Source organism: Trichoderma breve (genome assembly GCF_028502605.1).
Source record: "Trichoderma breve strain T069 chromosome 7 map unlocalized scaffold00008, whole genome shotgun sequence".
NCBI lineage: Eukaryota > Fungi > Ascomycota > Sordariomycetes > Hypocreales > Hypocreaceae > Trichoderma > Trichoderma breve.
This window is the reverse complement of record NW_026611594.1, coordinates 373,089-386,945: the sequence shown is the minus strand read 5'-3', so window position 1 is coordinate 386,945 and position 13,857 is coordinate 373,089. Positions and strand designations below refer to the sequence as shown.

Below are 13,857 nucleotides of genomic sequence, written 5' to 3'. Positions count from 1 at the left end.
TTTTCTTATTTGAGGCCTCATATTGACAACTTATCCCACACTTCACCGTCGTATTAATTCTCTGGGCATTTTGGTGGGCTGTACTCCGTAGGCTCAGGGTTGTCCGACTTTAGTTACGGACGAAGGATCAGCCACGCCTAATTCCCTTAACGCCGGCGTATCTCCTTGTTAGAATGACTACCATCCGGGTTTGCACCACGTTAGACTCTAGCTGCCTATTAAATTTTGATATCATGCTTCATTGCTTTTGTTAATGTGATCTTATGCCTGCTTATTGTACATCTCTATCACTCCAGAGCGCGTCCGTCCTGATCGAGTAAAAATGGTCTTCCCGAGCCCCGGGTGCCAAACATGCCGAAAACGCAAAGTCAAGGTAATTCATGAATTAAAATCATCTCTGTCATGGAAAACTAAAAATGGGCAATTGATGATAAAAAATAGTGTGATTGTACGAGACCTCTGTGCCAAAGATGTCGGACCGGCGATAGGATGTGCACCTGGGACTCGGACGAGCAGACAGGTTTGCACTTTAGGAGTGAAAACGCGTTCGCTATGGGTCTTCAGCGACGTCCACCCAAGACAAGTGGCAACCAAGCAGCGCGACTTATCGGCTCAGGCTCTACCTTTCCACTGGTATCAAATGGCGGCGGAATACAGCCAGCGCTGTCGCTGCCATTAGAGATGCACGCCCTCTATTATTTTGCAGATAGCGTTTCTACGGAGAGGCATATACTAGGGAATGGCGGTCCTGAATACAGTCCACACGTGCTTCACCATTGGAAATTGGCTAAGCCGCACTCTTGTCTCCGTCTCGCATTAGAGGCTTATTCGCATGCCTTGATAGGACGGAAAAGGGACGTGAGACCAGCCCTTTGCTTTTCCCAAAGAGTATACGCAAAGGCCGTGGAGGAGATCCAGAACGCCATGAGTACAATATCGAGCGATACGATATATCAGGTGATGCTGGCCATGATGCTAATGGGCGGCTATGAGAACATCATGTACTTTGCCAGAGAATATGCGGCACCACCTCCTGACGCTGTCGGTTCCCGTTTCTGGAAGAGCGTCTGCCATGAGAAGGGTGCAGCGAGCCTTCTCAGTGCACGTCGCGAGAGAGGCTTCGTAGCAGATACAGAGTTGGATAAGGCCATTCGACAGAAATGTGTAAGTGAACCGAACAATTGACATCACGAGGTTTTATGGACGTTGTACGCTGACATGCAGCCCATGCAGCTTCGTATCATCATACTTCGTGGAGGTGCAATGCCAGCTTGGTTAGAAGATGGCGCGGACTGGGGCGAAAAAGGGCATGAGTTGGAGCTGGACTCGCTCATAATCCGTGTTTTGACTTTGAGGAATAAATCGATATCTTTCCTGAGAAATATGGACGAAGCAGACTCAAGAATCATTGAAAAAGTCAAGTCGATCGCAATGGAAGCATACGCACTCGATTATGATCTCGCTTTATGGCCATTTGGGCTTGCTCAAGACTGGAGGTTCCAAATCAGCCGCACCCGCTCACAGCCGAGTTTGAACGCAGTGGATTCCCGTGCAAACGCACCCTCACATACTTACTCTTCAGTTGGCCATGCAGCAATATGGAATCGATACCGCGCTCTTCGTCTAATCACAAATAGCATTCAGAAACGAGCCTTCTTTGCGCTCAAGTCGCTATCTGACAGTTCCTTTGCGGATACGAATATGCAGAGATGCCAGATTAACATCAACGATCTTGCTGTCGATCTGCGATGTGGTGTGGAGTTCTCTCTCACTTCCCGGGCCCCTGCTAGAGGTGCCAAGGCTATCACATTTGTTGACGAGCCTCACCCGAGTGTAGCTGCGCTACTAGCATGGCCATTAACTGTGGCCGTGAGCGTTGATGCTGTCGAGCCTCCAGAAAAGACTTGGATGAAGGGTGCCTTGAAGGCCGTTGCGCGATCTTTGGGGCACACGCTACTTGAATCCGTCAGTGACCATGGAGAGTTCAAATTTTGACCTTTGCTAGGACAACTACGTTAGCATTTCGAAGTTTTGGACAATTATTCAGAATACTAATGGTAATTATGATAAGATTAGAGACCGAGAATATTCCCCACTGCATAGACTCTTTAGGTAGACATTACTACAATATTTACCTCCTAGAACATGACTTCACTGCTAAGTGATTAAGTTGGCATCATCATTCACAATTGCATCATCTGTACATGATTAAATCACCAGTATTTTCTAATTTCTCTCTTAGCCCCCGACATAGCTCAGATTCACGAACTTAGCTGAAGCCCCGATCGTAGATCGCTCTCAGGACCAATACCTCCAGCAATCGGATGCTCACCTTTCATACGAGAGATCTGCTCCAAGTTACGGAGATGGCGGGAGTATCGGGCTTAAGCTTTATATATGTGCTACAATACTGCATTATCGTGTTTGTAGCTGTTCTCATATAGGACACTGAGAACACAGATTTGTAAGCTTCAATTGCAAGGCTGCGGAGGATTATGGTCCGATTTTCAGGTCCCAACCTAGTTGCGGGTATCGTCACAACCTTTCAGGTTAGCGTGATCTACTCGATTCCTCTGGGATTTTGCTAGCCATGCTCTTGGATAGGAGCTAAACCGTTTCTGGATAAACGCGCGAGGTCTCCATCCATGCTTGGTTCTTTGTCAGTTCAGCTATCTGGAACATGAATTAGTAAAAGAAGTTCGACATGAGCGAAATGAAGAAGAAATGGAAGTAAGAGTGGAAAATGACCAAGCAACTACATCTCTGACTTCGTGCTACAGAGTATGGACTGAAATGTATGTTACGGACTTATCGGATGTTAAAGTCTCTAAACCTCAGGAGACAGATAGTCGGAATATGTATAAAAGGGCTGGACGACGTGATGGCTTCCAAAGTTTTTACAAGACAGCAACGTCTATTTCGAACATCTCTCATCTTAAGATACAACCTGTTTAAAAGCAGCAAATTGCAGCCTATCTAGTTCATTCTTTCCCCGCAGAACCAATGGCTTTCTCACTGCCTCCAGCGCTCCAGAAGAGCCTTGACGAAAGTCGGGTTGAGTATGTGAGGCTCGGCACATCAGGCCTCCGTGTCTCTGTACCAATCCTCGGCGCAATGTCCTTGGGCTCATCTAAGTGGATGCCGTGGGTGCTCGACGAAGATGAATCCATCGAGATTCTCAAGGTGGCCTATGATCGAGGTTTAAACACCTGGGACACGGCAGACCTTTACTCAAATGGCATTAGTGAGGAAGTCATCGGAAAGGCGCTGAAGAAGCATAACATTCCACGCGAGAGAGTTGTCATCATGACCAAGTGCTTTCTCGCCATAACCGATGAGCCGGATATTTTTACGGGTCCGTGGCAGCAAGAGATGTCAAAAATGAAGGACTACGTGAACCAATCAGGTACGTTATCACTAGCTATATGACCTCGTTGGTGAATTAGGAGGCTAGATACAAGAAGCTAATCGTGTGTTGGCGTAGGCCTCTCTCGCAACGCCATATTCAGGGCTGTCGACGCATCTCTTCAACGCCTTGGAACCGATTACATCGATCTCTTTATGATACACCGATTCGACCCCTCCACGCCGATTGAAGAGACGATGAGAGCTTTACACGATCTAGTTGTGTCTGGGAAAATAAGATACATCGGTGCCTCCTCGATGTGGGCCACCCAATTTGCGCGAATGCAATCCGTGGCTGAGCAGAACGGCTGGACCAAGTTCATCAGCATGCAAAACTACTATAACCTGTGCTATCGCGAAGAAGAGCGAGAGATGAACAGATACTGCAATGAAACTGGTGTGGGAATCATGCCATGGTCGCCCAACTTCGGTGGTAAATTGGCAAAACCACTCGGAGACGCAGCATCTGTGAGAGCACAGATGCCTTCACCAACTGGCAACGGACTTACCAAGGCAGACGAAGCGATTATCCAGCGGGTAGAGGAATTGGCCTCCAAGAAAGAGTGGAAGATGAGCCAAGTCGCCCTTGCCTGGCTTCGAAGCAAGGGGGCTGTGCCAGTTGTTGGTCTGAACTCATTGCCGAGACTTGAAGACGCATGCGATCTGCGTGGAAAAGAGTTGACAGCTGACGATATCAAGTATTTGGAGGAGCCTTATGTGCCAAAGAACATCGTTGGTCATACTTAGTTTCCCATGATCGCTGATATGACAAGTGGCAACGGCTGAATTCATTCCTCAATTTGGGCGGGGAAGTCCGAGTATATTGACGGCTGTTGAACATGGAGTAGGAAGTAGGTACGAGAAATTTAGTAAAGATACACTAAGGGGCTCTGTGGCTAGTCAAGAAGATGTCTTGGATTATTATAGGACGAGTCAGTGTAACTCAAGACAATTACTATATTTTATACTATTTCTAAAGCAACTAGGTCTCCCGGCTGTGTTTCAACATAACCAAATAAAGCGCTGTGGTAATCTCCAGGAGAAGCAAAATATCGACCAGCTTCAAAGGACATTCCTTTTTCAGAAAATCTCCATTCTGTAGAGGGTATGTCGGATCCAGAGGACGACATGAATTTAGAAAACTGCCGATCCAGAATAGAACGCGTGTGTCCAAAACCCTTCCAATATCCATAGGACAGTTTAGTCAAGTAGTCCAAATAATCCAGGATAGTTCCGCCAGGAGAACCTAGCTCCCCATCCATTACACCCTGTAGAAAACAATCTCCGACCAGCTGATATTTCCGGACGAGTCTAGAATGGCCATGAGAATCGCAGAAGTCTACGGGTCGTAGAACAAGTGGTAAGTTGCTGCCTGGTAGAATATGAATCTCATCGCCCTCCTTTATCAGCATTGGGCCCAAACCAACAGACTCAAACTTCGCCAGATTCCAATTGGTATGGTCCGGTTTATTCGAGAAAAGTGTTCGATTGGTTGCTGAGAGTCTCATAATATCTGTAAAATGACCGAAATGCCCAAATCTAGTGTTGATATGTGACCGGTACCGATCTTCATCTTGCTCTCGAGAATTTGGTGAGATCGTTCGGTCAAGCCACCACAGGAGGGCCTTCGTATTCTTAGTGTCGAGTCGTTTCAGCGATGCAAATTTAAAATATGCGGCATCGGACAATATGGTTTTCAGAAAGTTTTCTTTTGCAGAGTTTTTACGAAAATATGCTCCTGGCGTAGTCATAGCCATCTCCCGCCATCTTTTAAGTACCTCGACTGTTGAATTTCGATCAGATGATGCATACAGTGGCTCTGCGATTTTGGTCACTTTTGCAATCTTGATGCCGTGAACTGCTAGAGAATGTCCAGAATGATGAATAAGGCCATACTTTGGCAGATTTCTCTGACCGTCTTTATGGCAGTAATCTGCCAAAGCTTCGCAGAGGTGCTTAATCTCTTCTATCTCGGGCGAAGTAGATTTGGTATTCAAGCATCGTAGCTTCTGTGCAATTTCCTCGCGTAGAAGAGCTCGGGTGTCAACTTCGGCTTTCAGCGAGTCAAGCAGTAAAACCATCTCCCGTTTAATGGATTCATGTTTGAAGGTTTTGCTTGTGTCCGTTATAAATATTGGTGTCACTCCCTTACTGGCATTGAAAAGAGAAGAAAGAGTAGCTCGTTGGCGTTGGTTCTCGTCAAGCTCTGTGCTCCAATCTGGGACCCAAGATGGTATGTCTCGTCTCGTTTTGCGACTATGATCTCCGTACAGAACGGAAAGGGACTTGGTATTTCTTATTGTCTCAATTATTGGCGCCATGAAGACTTCCTTCACATCTAACCGGTAATTAGGCCGAATAGCGGTTGTTTGGTTGCACAGCCCTAGAAGAGCATAGACTCTGTCTCGATCATCGGAAGCCTTGCGGTGTCCAAAATAACGCATGAGCGATAGGAGATCAGTTTCTTGAGACCTCCTCCAATTCTCCCGGAAATGATCCAAGTTGGAGACACGCGAGAAAAGGTTGAAAACTTTCAAGTCGCTGGTCGGAATATAGCTAGAATAGCCTGCGTATGAAGATTCCCAATCATGTAGGACAGTTGCAACTTCAACTAGTAACTCCCATGAGATTTCCGCATTACCATATCTCACGGTGAGCTGTTTAGCGACGACTGCTTCTTGAACTACCCATATCCGATCCCACCAGGATACAAGTAATGTGCGTCGCAATGCTTCAGAAAGTTGTGTTAAATGATCTTGCGGAAAATCTGCCAGGAATTCGAATAAATCCGAACAGCTTAGGCACTGAGCCACCACGGTCAGAAAAGAAAATATTTCATGGGCCTGAACCGGGGTCTTCAATGGCGATGCCTTCCAAGCATCGATTGCAGCGGACGCATCCAGGGTGCCAACTTCAAATCTCATGAGCGGACGTAAATCTCCAGATGATTTGGAATGTTGCTTGCTGTAGTCCAGCCCATTACCGAGAAATATTATCACCTCACTAGCATTGCTATAGATCTCACGCATCTGGGCAACCTGCGATGATCGCTCCTCAGTGTTGCTCTGGTCAATGCACTATTCATCGGTTAGAGGATGATAATCTGCTTGGTTTGGCAAGAGCATAATCACCAATGCATCAATCCATAGAGTGACTCTGTTTTCTTGTTCTCTCAAATGTTTCAGAGCAGTTTCAAGGTTGGCCGTCACCTTGATCTTGTAACCATTGACCAGGATCTCTGGGGGATTTCGTCTCGCACGCCCCCAAACATACGAAAGGGCCTTATATGGAGGATATCGATCGTGAAGTCGATTATAATACTTGAGTGCACAATGGATTTCATCGTCCCATTGACCTGGACATAGATCAATTAAACGGAAAAAGCCAGGTTCTTTAGATGAAATGGCTGCACTTGATGCCGCAGGCAGTGAATATAGGTTGTTAGGCATTCGATGGCGTGAAGTGTCCATATTTACAATGGCTTATTTCATGGCGGTAATGTAGTAAATCGTGTCAATTCTTTTTCTTAAAATTGTATATGAGAAACAATGCGGGGTCAGATTAAGAGAGTTTTAGAAAATCCGAAGCCTCTTCATTGAGCCATGGATGCCGATCTACTCCTTCTCAGCCCAAATGGAAGCCTAATACCGCGTACCTATCTTTGTTCAGGCGTCAGCCTACGTACAGGCAACTGGTGGCTATGCGGGACAACAACACGGCCAATCAGATTCCGAGGCCCCAACACCGCCTTCACACAACGCACGTCAATGGAGAAATGGTGTTTTCATTGGTAGCTGCTCGCTCTATGCTTATCCTGTGCAAATTGAAGTGACATGAGGCTTAATGCGAGGCTCATATCCGATAGGACGTCGCCACTCGGGTGCGATCAACGGCAAATCCGTATTGACAGAGCTACATTACGCCCAGTAAATAAAGCTACAGAATGCCGAATGTTAAGAACAAAAGAAAGAAAAGTAGGAGGTAATGACTGGCAAATACCTAGAATCTAATGCGGGCTAAGAGCTAATCTCAGATTTATTGAATACCTATATATATAGCACATACAACCAGGCGTTAGAATTGGTATATCAATCTCGTCCACAGGTCATTTTCGTCATGTGCATGTCTTCAACCAACTCAGAAAACAACAGCCTTAAAAATGAAGTTTGGATCTACTTTCAAATTCATACTGATAGTAGCCCACGGATCGTGTGTATCCAAGTAAATATTTAGAAATAAAGGCACTCGGCCGCCATTATCTGGTCTGAGATCTTGGTGGGGATACTCGTTTCGGAGATAGCATAAGAGATCACTACCGAGTCATGAGTGCAATCTTCGTCACTGCATGATATCAGTCAACACCAACTCGAAACACGGCAGAGTGTTTGACATACCTATAAAGGAAGCACTTAATAGTGCGATCCTTGATTGTTGGAATGAATATAGAACCGCTGCTAATGATTTAGTTTACGATCTCCTTCTTAAACGATGATTGAACTCACATGTAAAGAGAATCGAGGGTAGTACACTGGTTGTCGATCAAGGTGCGGCTGCCTTTATAGTTCTCATGGGAGAAGACAAGGGCCTATTTCGATTGACTTTGATCAGCATTGAATCAATGCCGCTTGATAGTCTGAACTCGACTCACAAATGGGTCTGGTGCTGGACCAGTACCCTTTACAGCAGATGCCAGAAAAGCGAAGGTGAACGGTAGCAGGGCTGATAATTGCATGATTGCGAAAATGCTATTGTAGATCTAAATTTTTAAGAAAGAGATGGACTCGATATTGAAGATTGCTAAAATGGTTCCTCTTTGAAGAGTATTGAATAGTTATTTATATACGATTTTAACATGGCAAGTTGCGGTGAGGGTAATGGATCATTTGAACGAAGCCTCATCCACAAAAAGAGTACTAGGAACACAAAGAGTACTACAAAACACATTACGAGAAATTCTGCAGGGGTATGAGACTTTCATTTCCGTGTGTTTCAGATCGGATTGTGTTCACCGTGACACGCATTGGCTGAATTTGGACATTGGCTTCAGTGCTATCCCAATATTTTGCTTGATCATTTCGTCAGATATGCTCTGCAGCACTGAAAAGACGTAAAATATTTTAGCTATATCATATTAACTCTAGGCAATCAATGTAGTTTTAAACTCCTCTATTTGATGACATCAAATACTAGAACAGATGAGAGGGAGAGGGAGAAGTTACACAAAGCATGCGTGTTTGAGACATCGGGCACCTCCTTGCCTCCAACCCCACATCGATCATAATACGAAGAGGGGAGAGGATTAGAAGATGCATCTCTACTGAAGACACATTCTAGCCTATTGAAGCAATCTTACATCATTCGGTTACACACAAAGAGCAAGTTAAGACTAATACTGGACGGAGTTTGTAATTGTGCCAAAGTATTAGGAGAGTCACTGGTCCGCCATTAGAGGACTCCTGTTCGTTGAGTGAACGCGACATAAAAAATCGACATACGCTCGGCGAATCGGAGCTACAACTTGGAAGACTCCGGTTTCGACGAGCTAATGAATCTAGAAAAACAGATGCCCGTCAAGACTTTGGCGTTTGGTCTAACCTTCTGCATAGAAAATATATGTACTCCGTTGCCACCGGTAATTCTAGAATACCAGGACTGTTTAGAGCCAGCTAAGGCCTTAACCAGAGGATCTGTAGCAATATAACTGCCCATAAAGTCCCTTCAATGAAGAGACACTTAGCTATTATACATATTGAAGACAATGTTCAGATCGCTTACCTGAGTGAGTAGCGAGTTTAATGCCTCGCCTTGACATAGTGTTATAGGTTAACTAGAAATCGAGAAAAGATTCCGAGAAACGAAGGCTTCCTAAGGCGCCTCTGTGATAAGCCCCTCAATTATTATGCACGCTTAATAAATGATTAAAAATTTACAAAGGTAACTATACCGTGTATGAATAAGGTGATCAAACTTCGTAAGTTTCCTATGTTTCTCATCTGAGATCATGGTGTAACCGGAGTCACAAAGCTCTTTGCTGTGTAGAGGAGCTTGCCGCTAGCCGTAGCGCATGTACATGTACTTGGCTCTCACCCCGCCATGCGTGGCTCTCGCAGGATGCCCCCGCTATCCGGCCTGCTAGTGCCGTATCCAAAAGTACATTTACCTGACGAGTAGTAAACGCTCGTACATGTACCCGAGCATTGGCCGTAAATATGTTAAAACTTGGACGTATCACTGCATTTATCACAAACCGCTTTCTTTGCCGTACAACTCACAGCTGCCATGAGGCGTGCTTCTCAAAGGTGCAAATATGACGACTACAGACGGAATATTTGGAATCTGATCGAAAGAGTAATAGCTCTGCTTACTGGCCCCACTGGATACTCGCTTTAGTGCTCATCTTTCTCCAGATATAAGACACCCAAGATCCCTCAGATGAAGCTTTACGAATGCACTGAAGTATACTTTGGTAGGTAGCCTCGTGTATCTATTTGAATCAACTACTTTGCCACGAACAATCTCTTGGGCATTCTGTGTAACGGTTCGAGAACGCCCTGGTCACCATGAGCAGCGACGCCGATGATGTTATCTCCCTATTCCGCATCCACACAGCGGCTCTTGCCAGGCAAGATTGGGCCACAATTACGGCCAGGCTCCATCCCAACCTTACTCGAAATCACATTGCTCTCACCGCCGAGCAGTATGTTAATCAAGCGAAGGAGGGGTTCAAGGCGATACCCGACTTGGAAGTCACCCTAGACCAGGCTTTCGCCGATAAAAGCAACAACTTTGTGTTTGGTCGATTGATCGTGCGCGGCACTCTCAAACAAGAGTTTATGGGAATCAAGCCCTCTGGAAGACCATTTGAATTCTCAGAACTCACAATTTACGAGTATAGAGATGGTAAAGTTTTTCGAATTCTCACGGCTACGGACAAAGAGTCAATAAAGAATCAGGTTGAGAGCCTTCCCCGGACACCATTTGATACAGGATACGGCTATGGGCTCCCTGAAGAGACAACTGGTCTGAAAGAGAAATTTACATCTTTCATTGAAGGCATAACTAAGGGAAATGTGAAAGAATCCGTCGCCAAATATTGCGCTTCCAGTGTTCTATTTAATGGCACACAGAATATTACAAGGGAAGAGATAGTTCAACAAAACTTGACCATACAAGACGCACTTACAGACTTGAAAGTGGAATTTGACGGGCTAGTGGTTGATGAAGAGCACCAGCGAGTTGGCTCCGCTTACTTTGTCACTGGACGAGTCACCAAGCCCTTCAAAGACTATTCGCCGGGTCAAATCGTTCAACAATACAAGTACGCCATCCATTTCATTAACGAGGATGGGCAACTTGGGGCTATTACGTCAGTAGTAGAGAGCGAAAAAGCTATTGATCAGGGTAACGAGGCTGCGCATTGATATGATGGGAAAGAATCGATCGGATCCGAAGGCTCTTCACGTAGCTTTAAACAAGAAAATGGTTAATTAAGGGCAGCAACGTCTGAATATTTTACCGTGGAATCTATATGAGAAGTAAGATCTTAATCCGAAACCTCAGAATAGGGTATTATTCAGGTAAAAGACTGCGAGCGTCTTGCCTATCAAAAATCGCGAGGTTGTCGTGCGGAATATTATAGCTCCGTTTTCGTTGTGTAACAATCAATTTCTCTTATTCGATTTAGAATAAGTAGACTTGCTATAGAGACTTTATACCGTGGTTACCCCTATGCGGTCAACTCATTCCCATCCACGCATTGATCATACTGTACTCTGTACGCGGATTTAGGACTCATTTCCGAAATTCCCTATTTCGGAATGTGTAGGTGGAGACGCCGTCCGTCTGTGCTGATTACATATATCGACATTAGTCAGAATCTTCGATTGAACTTCACGGCAGATGGTCACCGCTGCCGTCTACTAGATACCCTCATGAACATCTTTCTAGGAAACTTAAGAACTTTTAAGTAATAACCTCCAATACATAATCATGAAAGCAGGAAGCAGCAGAACTGCAAAGGAGCCACAGCTTAAGACGCGAATCCGCCGTTGGAGACGGTATCAACCGCCGACAAATCTTGAATGTGGTAACGATTCGGTGGCTGAAACAACATCATCTGGGCAATCAAATAGACGAGTGAGAAAGAGAATCGGGTTGGAATTTATCAACACAGCGCATCCTCATGATGCCACCTCATCAACTGCCATTTCTAGCATTCGATCACACGCGGCACGAAATATCCATGCGTCACATCGCGCGTCGGCTTCCCAGCCGAAGGGCAGTGGGAAGGGGAGAAGACCGCAGATGGATACTAATGAGAACTCTCTTTTGAGTATAGATTGGCCAGTGCACCTAATGGTTCCTGTTTACAGCGGCTTACTTCATTGCTTTGCACGGCCAATGACAAAGTTTGAACATTTTCTGCTCGATTACTGTAAGTGGCCACCGGATGAATAATTTTGAGAGTCTTCTTACCGTATACCACTAACTCGCTATAGATGCAGCATCAGTCATCCCAGATGCTCACCTTTGGTGCCACCATGGCGATGAGGAACCCCTGTTTATTGAAGGTGTAAGACTGTATTGGCTTCCCTTTGTAGTCACAGACAGTGGCTTGTTAGCTGGTATATTCCTATCCTCGTGTCGTAATCTTGCACTTCGCGAGCATCGACCACAAGCAAACCATGAGTATTCTCAACTTGCAATGATGTACAAGCTCGAGTGCATCAGGTCTGTAAATGAGGCTATTGCCACAGAAGGACTAACCATTACCGAGACTACAATTGCGAAAACCCTACTACTATGTGCAGATGAAGTGAGTCAACACCTATTCCTCAAGTGCCGAGAGACGGTGTCTAATGAAACTCTGGCGTAGTTCATGTGCGATGACCTAAATGCCTCAGCTCTGCATTTTGAAGGTATGAACAACATGATTAAGTTGAAAGGAGGCTTATCAAATGTCGGAGTCAATGGGTTTCTGAGAAAGGCTCTCAAATGGTGCAATTTGGAAAACATTCTGAAAATAAGCTTACCAAATTATAATCTCAAAAGCACTAGAGATACTATGTGAGAAGTTATGTATATATCTAGTAGCTGTATAATAATGAAACTTCCTTTAAAGCATTTCCATGCAAGGACATATTGAATGAGACTGGTATAATGGAGATTTGTGAGACCCTTCACTAGTTTAGTCTATTGAGATAAATCTCTGATATAGATTGCTGGACTATCCTTTCTGTGATCTTCCTTATATATCTAAATAGTAATATATGAGACGTAACTATATGTCTGATCTAATGTGGCAACTGTCCAAGTATCTATGAAGAACTGCTCAAAGTCTGCCGAATAGAGTCTTCCAAACTCTTCCAACCATCTTGCTTGGCCCATTTTTTCAACAGCTTCAGCGGAACCTCGTCATCAGCTGTTGTAGAGATTGCGGCAGGCACCGGGAAATCGTCAACAACTTTATGGCTTGGATCAATACGTCGAAAGATAGCCAAGACATCATTCCAGTTGAAAGGAGTCGCCCAGGCTTGGATCCGTTCTTCTTTGGTGTCCTCATCAAGAACTGCAGCGACATGGAGGACTGCAACATCTTTGACATTAACGTAGATAGCTGTTTCATGCTGTTAACACACTAAGAAACTCTTTGGAGGGATGGCCGAAGCGATACTCACATGAAGGCATCAACCCAGCAAAGGTTGTGTCACCCTTCCACAGTGCGCTAACCCAACCAGCTGTACCTCTTGCATGGCTGGGGTGAAGCATAGCGCCAAGTGTGGTAAATGGGCTCACAACGTTGGTTACGAAGCCGGGCTTCTCTTCTTGAATGAACTTCCAGACAGCCTTCTCGGCTTCCACCTTACTCGCCATGTAGGTGACCATGCCGCGAGAAGCGTCGTATGGTGGGGGAGCCCACGCTGCCTGCACAGCCGCATCATTCCAGGTATCGCGGCCGACATGTCCTGATGCACCGGGAATAGGCATTATGGCTGAGCCAGCTGAGGACGTGAAAACTACGCGTTTAACGGAGGGTTCTGCAGCAGCGGCACGCAAAAGCGAAACAATTCCAGACACAGTCTGTGGAATAACCTGGTTCGGATCCGGATCCAGGTTTGAGACAGTGGCAACGTGAGCAATAGCTGCAACTCCCTTGATGGCATCATCAAAAGCGTGAGGAGCTCCAAGGTCTGGCACCTGGATAAGCTCTACTTTGCCAGCCGCATGCTCAGCCGAGAACAAATCGTCTGTGAGCCAAGAGGCCTTAGAAATATCGCGAACCGTCCCGCGCACTTTATATCCCTGGTGGAGAAATTCTTGTGCCACATGTGTTGCAATATAGCCCGTAAGGCCTGTTATGAGGACGAGGGAGCCTCGAGGGATAGCTGTAGTTTGTTCTGCCATGATAATAAGGATTTATGAGTCGTAGTGAAGTCAGTGTCTAATGATAAT

General features: G+C 45.5%; 6 protein-coding genes across 6 annotated transcripts; 4 read left to right on the top strand and 2 right to left on the bottom strand.

The window, feature by feature from the left end:
- Positions 1–322: 322 nt before the first annotated feature.
- T069G_11234 (uncharacterized protein) lies at positions 323–1,995 on the top strand (the record flags this gene model as incomplete). Its single annotated transcript, XM_056178439.1, has 3 exons — positions 323–373; positions 442–1,164; positions 1,234–1,995. The coding sequence occupies 3 exons, from the start codon at positions 323–325 to the stop codon at positions 1,993–1,995; spliced, it is 1,536 nt and encodes a 511-aa protein (XP_056023313.1).
- A 1,008-nt stretch (positions 1,996–3,003) lies between these two features.
- On the top strand, positions 3,004–4,152 carry T069G_11233 (aldo/keto reductase family domain-containing protein; the record flags this gene model as incomplete). The annotated part of the gene is made up of 2 exons (XM_056178438.1): positions 3,004–3,406; positions 3,485–4,152. The coding sequence occupies 2 exons, from the start codon at positions 3,004–3,006 to the stop codon at positions 4,150–4,152; spliced, it is 1,071 nt and encodes a 356-aa protein (XP_056023312.1).
- A 215-nt stretch (positions 4,153–4,367) lies between these two features.
- On the bottom strand, positions 4,368–6,875 carry T069G_11232 (heterokaryon incompatibility protein (HET) domain-containing protein; the record flags this gene model as incomplete). The annotated part of the gene is made up of 7 exons (XM_056178437.1): positions 4,368–5,323; positions 5,558–5,971; positions 6,047–6,209; positions 6,255–6,316; positions 6,389–6,482; positions 6,537–6,614; positions 6,675–6,875. 7 exons carry the CDS (start codon positions 6,873–6,875, stop codon positions 4,368–4,370), a joined length of 1,968 nt encoding a protein of 655 aa, XP_056023311.1.
- Positions 6,876–9,965: 3,090 nt separating this feature from the next.
- T069G_11231 (snoaL-like polyketide cyclase domain-containing protein) lies at positions 9,966–10,826 on the top strand (the record flags this gene model as incomplete). Its single annotated transcript, XM_056178436.1, has 1 exon — positions 9,966–10,826. One exon carries the CDS (start codon positions 9,966–9,968, stop codon positions 10,824–10,826), a length of 861 nt encoding a protein of 286 aa, XP_056023310.1.
- Positions 10,827–11,805: 979 nt separating this feature from the next.
- Positions 11,806–12,475, top strand: T069G_11230 (fungal specific transcription factor domain-containing protein; the record flags this gene model as incomplete). Its single annotated transcript, XM_056178435.1, has 3 exons — positions 11,806–11,839; positions 11,904–12,220; positions 12,281–12,475. The coding sequence occupies 3 exons, from the start codon at positions 11,806–11,808 to the stop codon at positions 12,473–12,475; spliced, it is 546 nt and encodes a 181-aa protein (XP_056023309.1).
- A 247-nt stretch (positions 12,476–12,722) lies between these two features.
- Positions 12,723–13,809, bottom strand: T069G_11229 (NAD dependent epimerase/dehydratase family domain-containing protein; the record flags this gene model as incomplete). The annotated part of the gene is made up of 2 exons (XM_056178434.1): positions 12,723–13,021; positions 13,083–13,809. The coding sequence occupies 2 exons, from the start codon at positions 13,807–13,809 to the stop codon at positions 12,723–12,725; spliced, it is 1,026 nt and encodes a 341-aa protein (XP_056023308.1).
- Between the last annotated feature and the right edge of the window lie 48 nt (positions 13,810–13,857).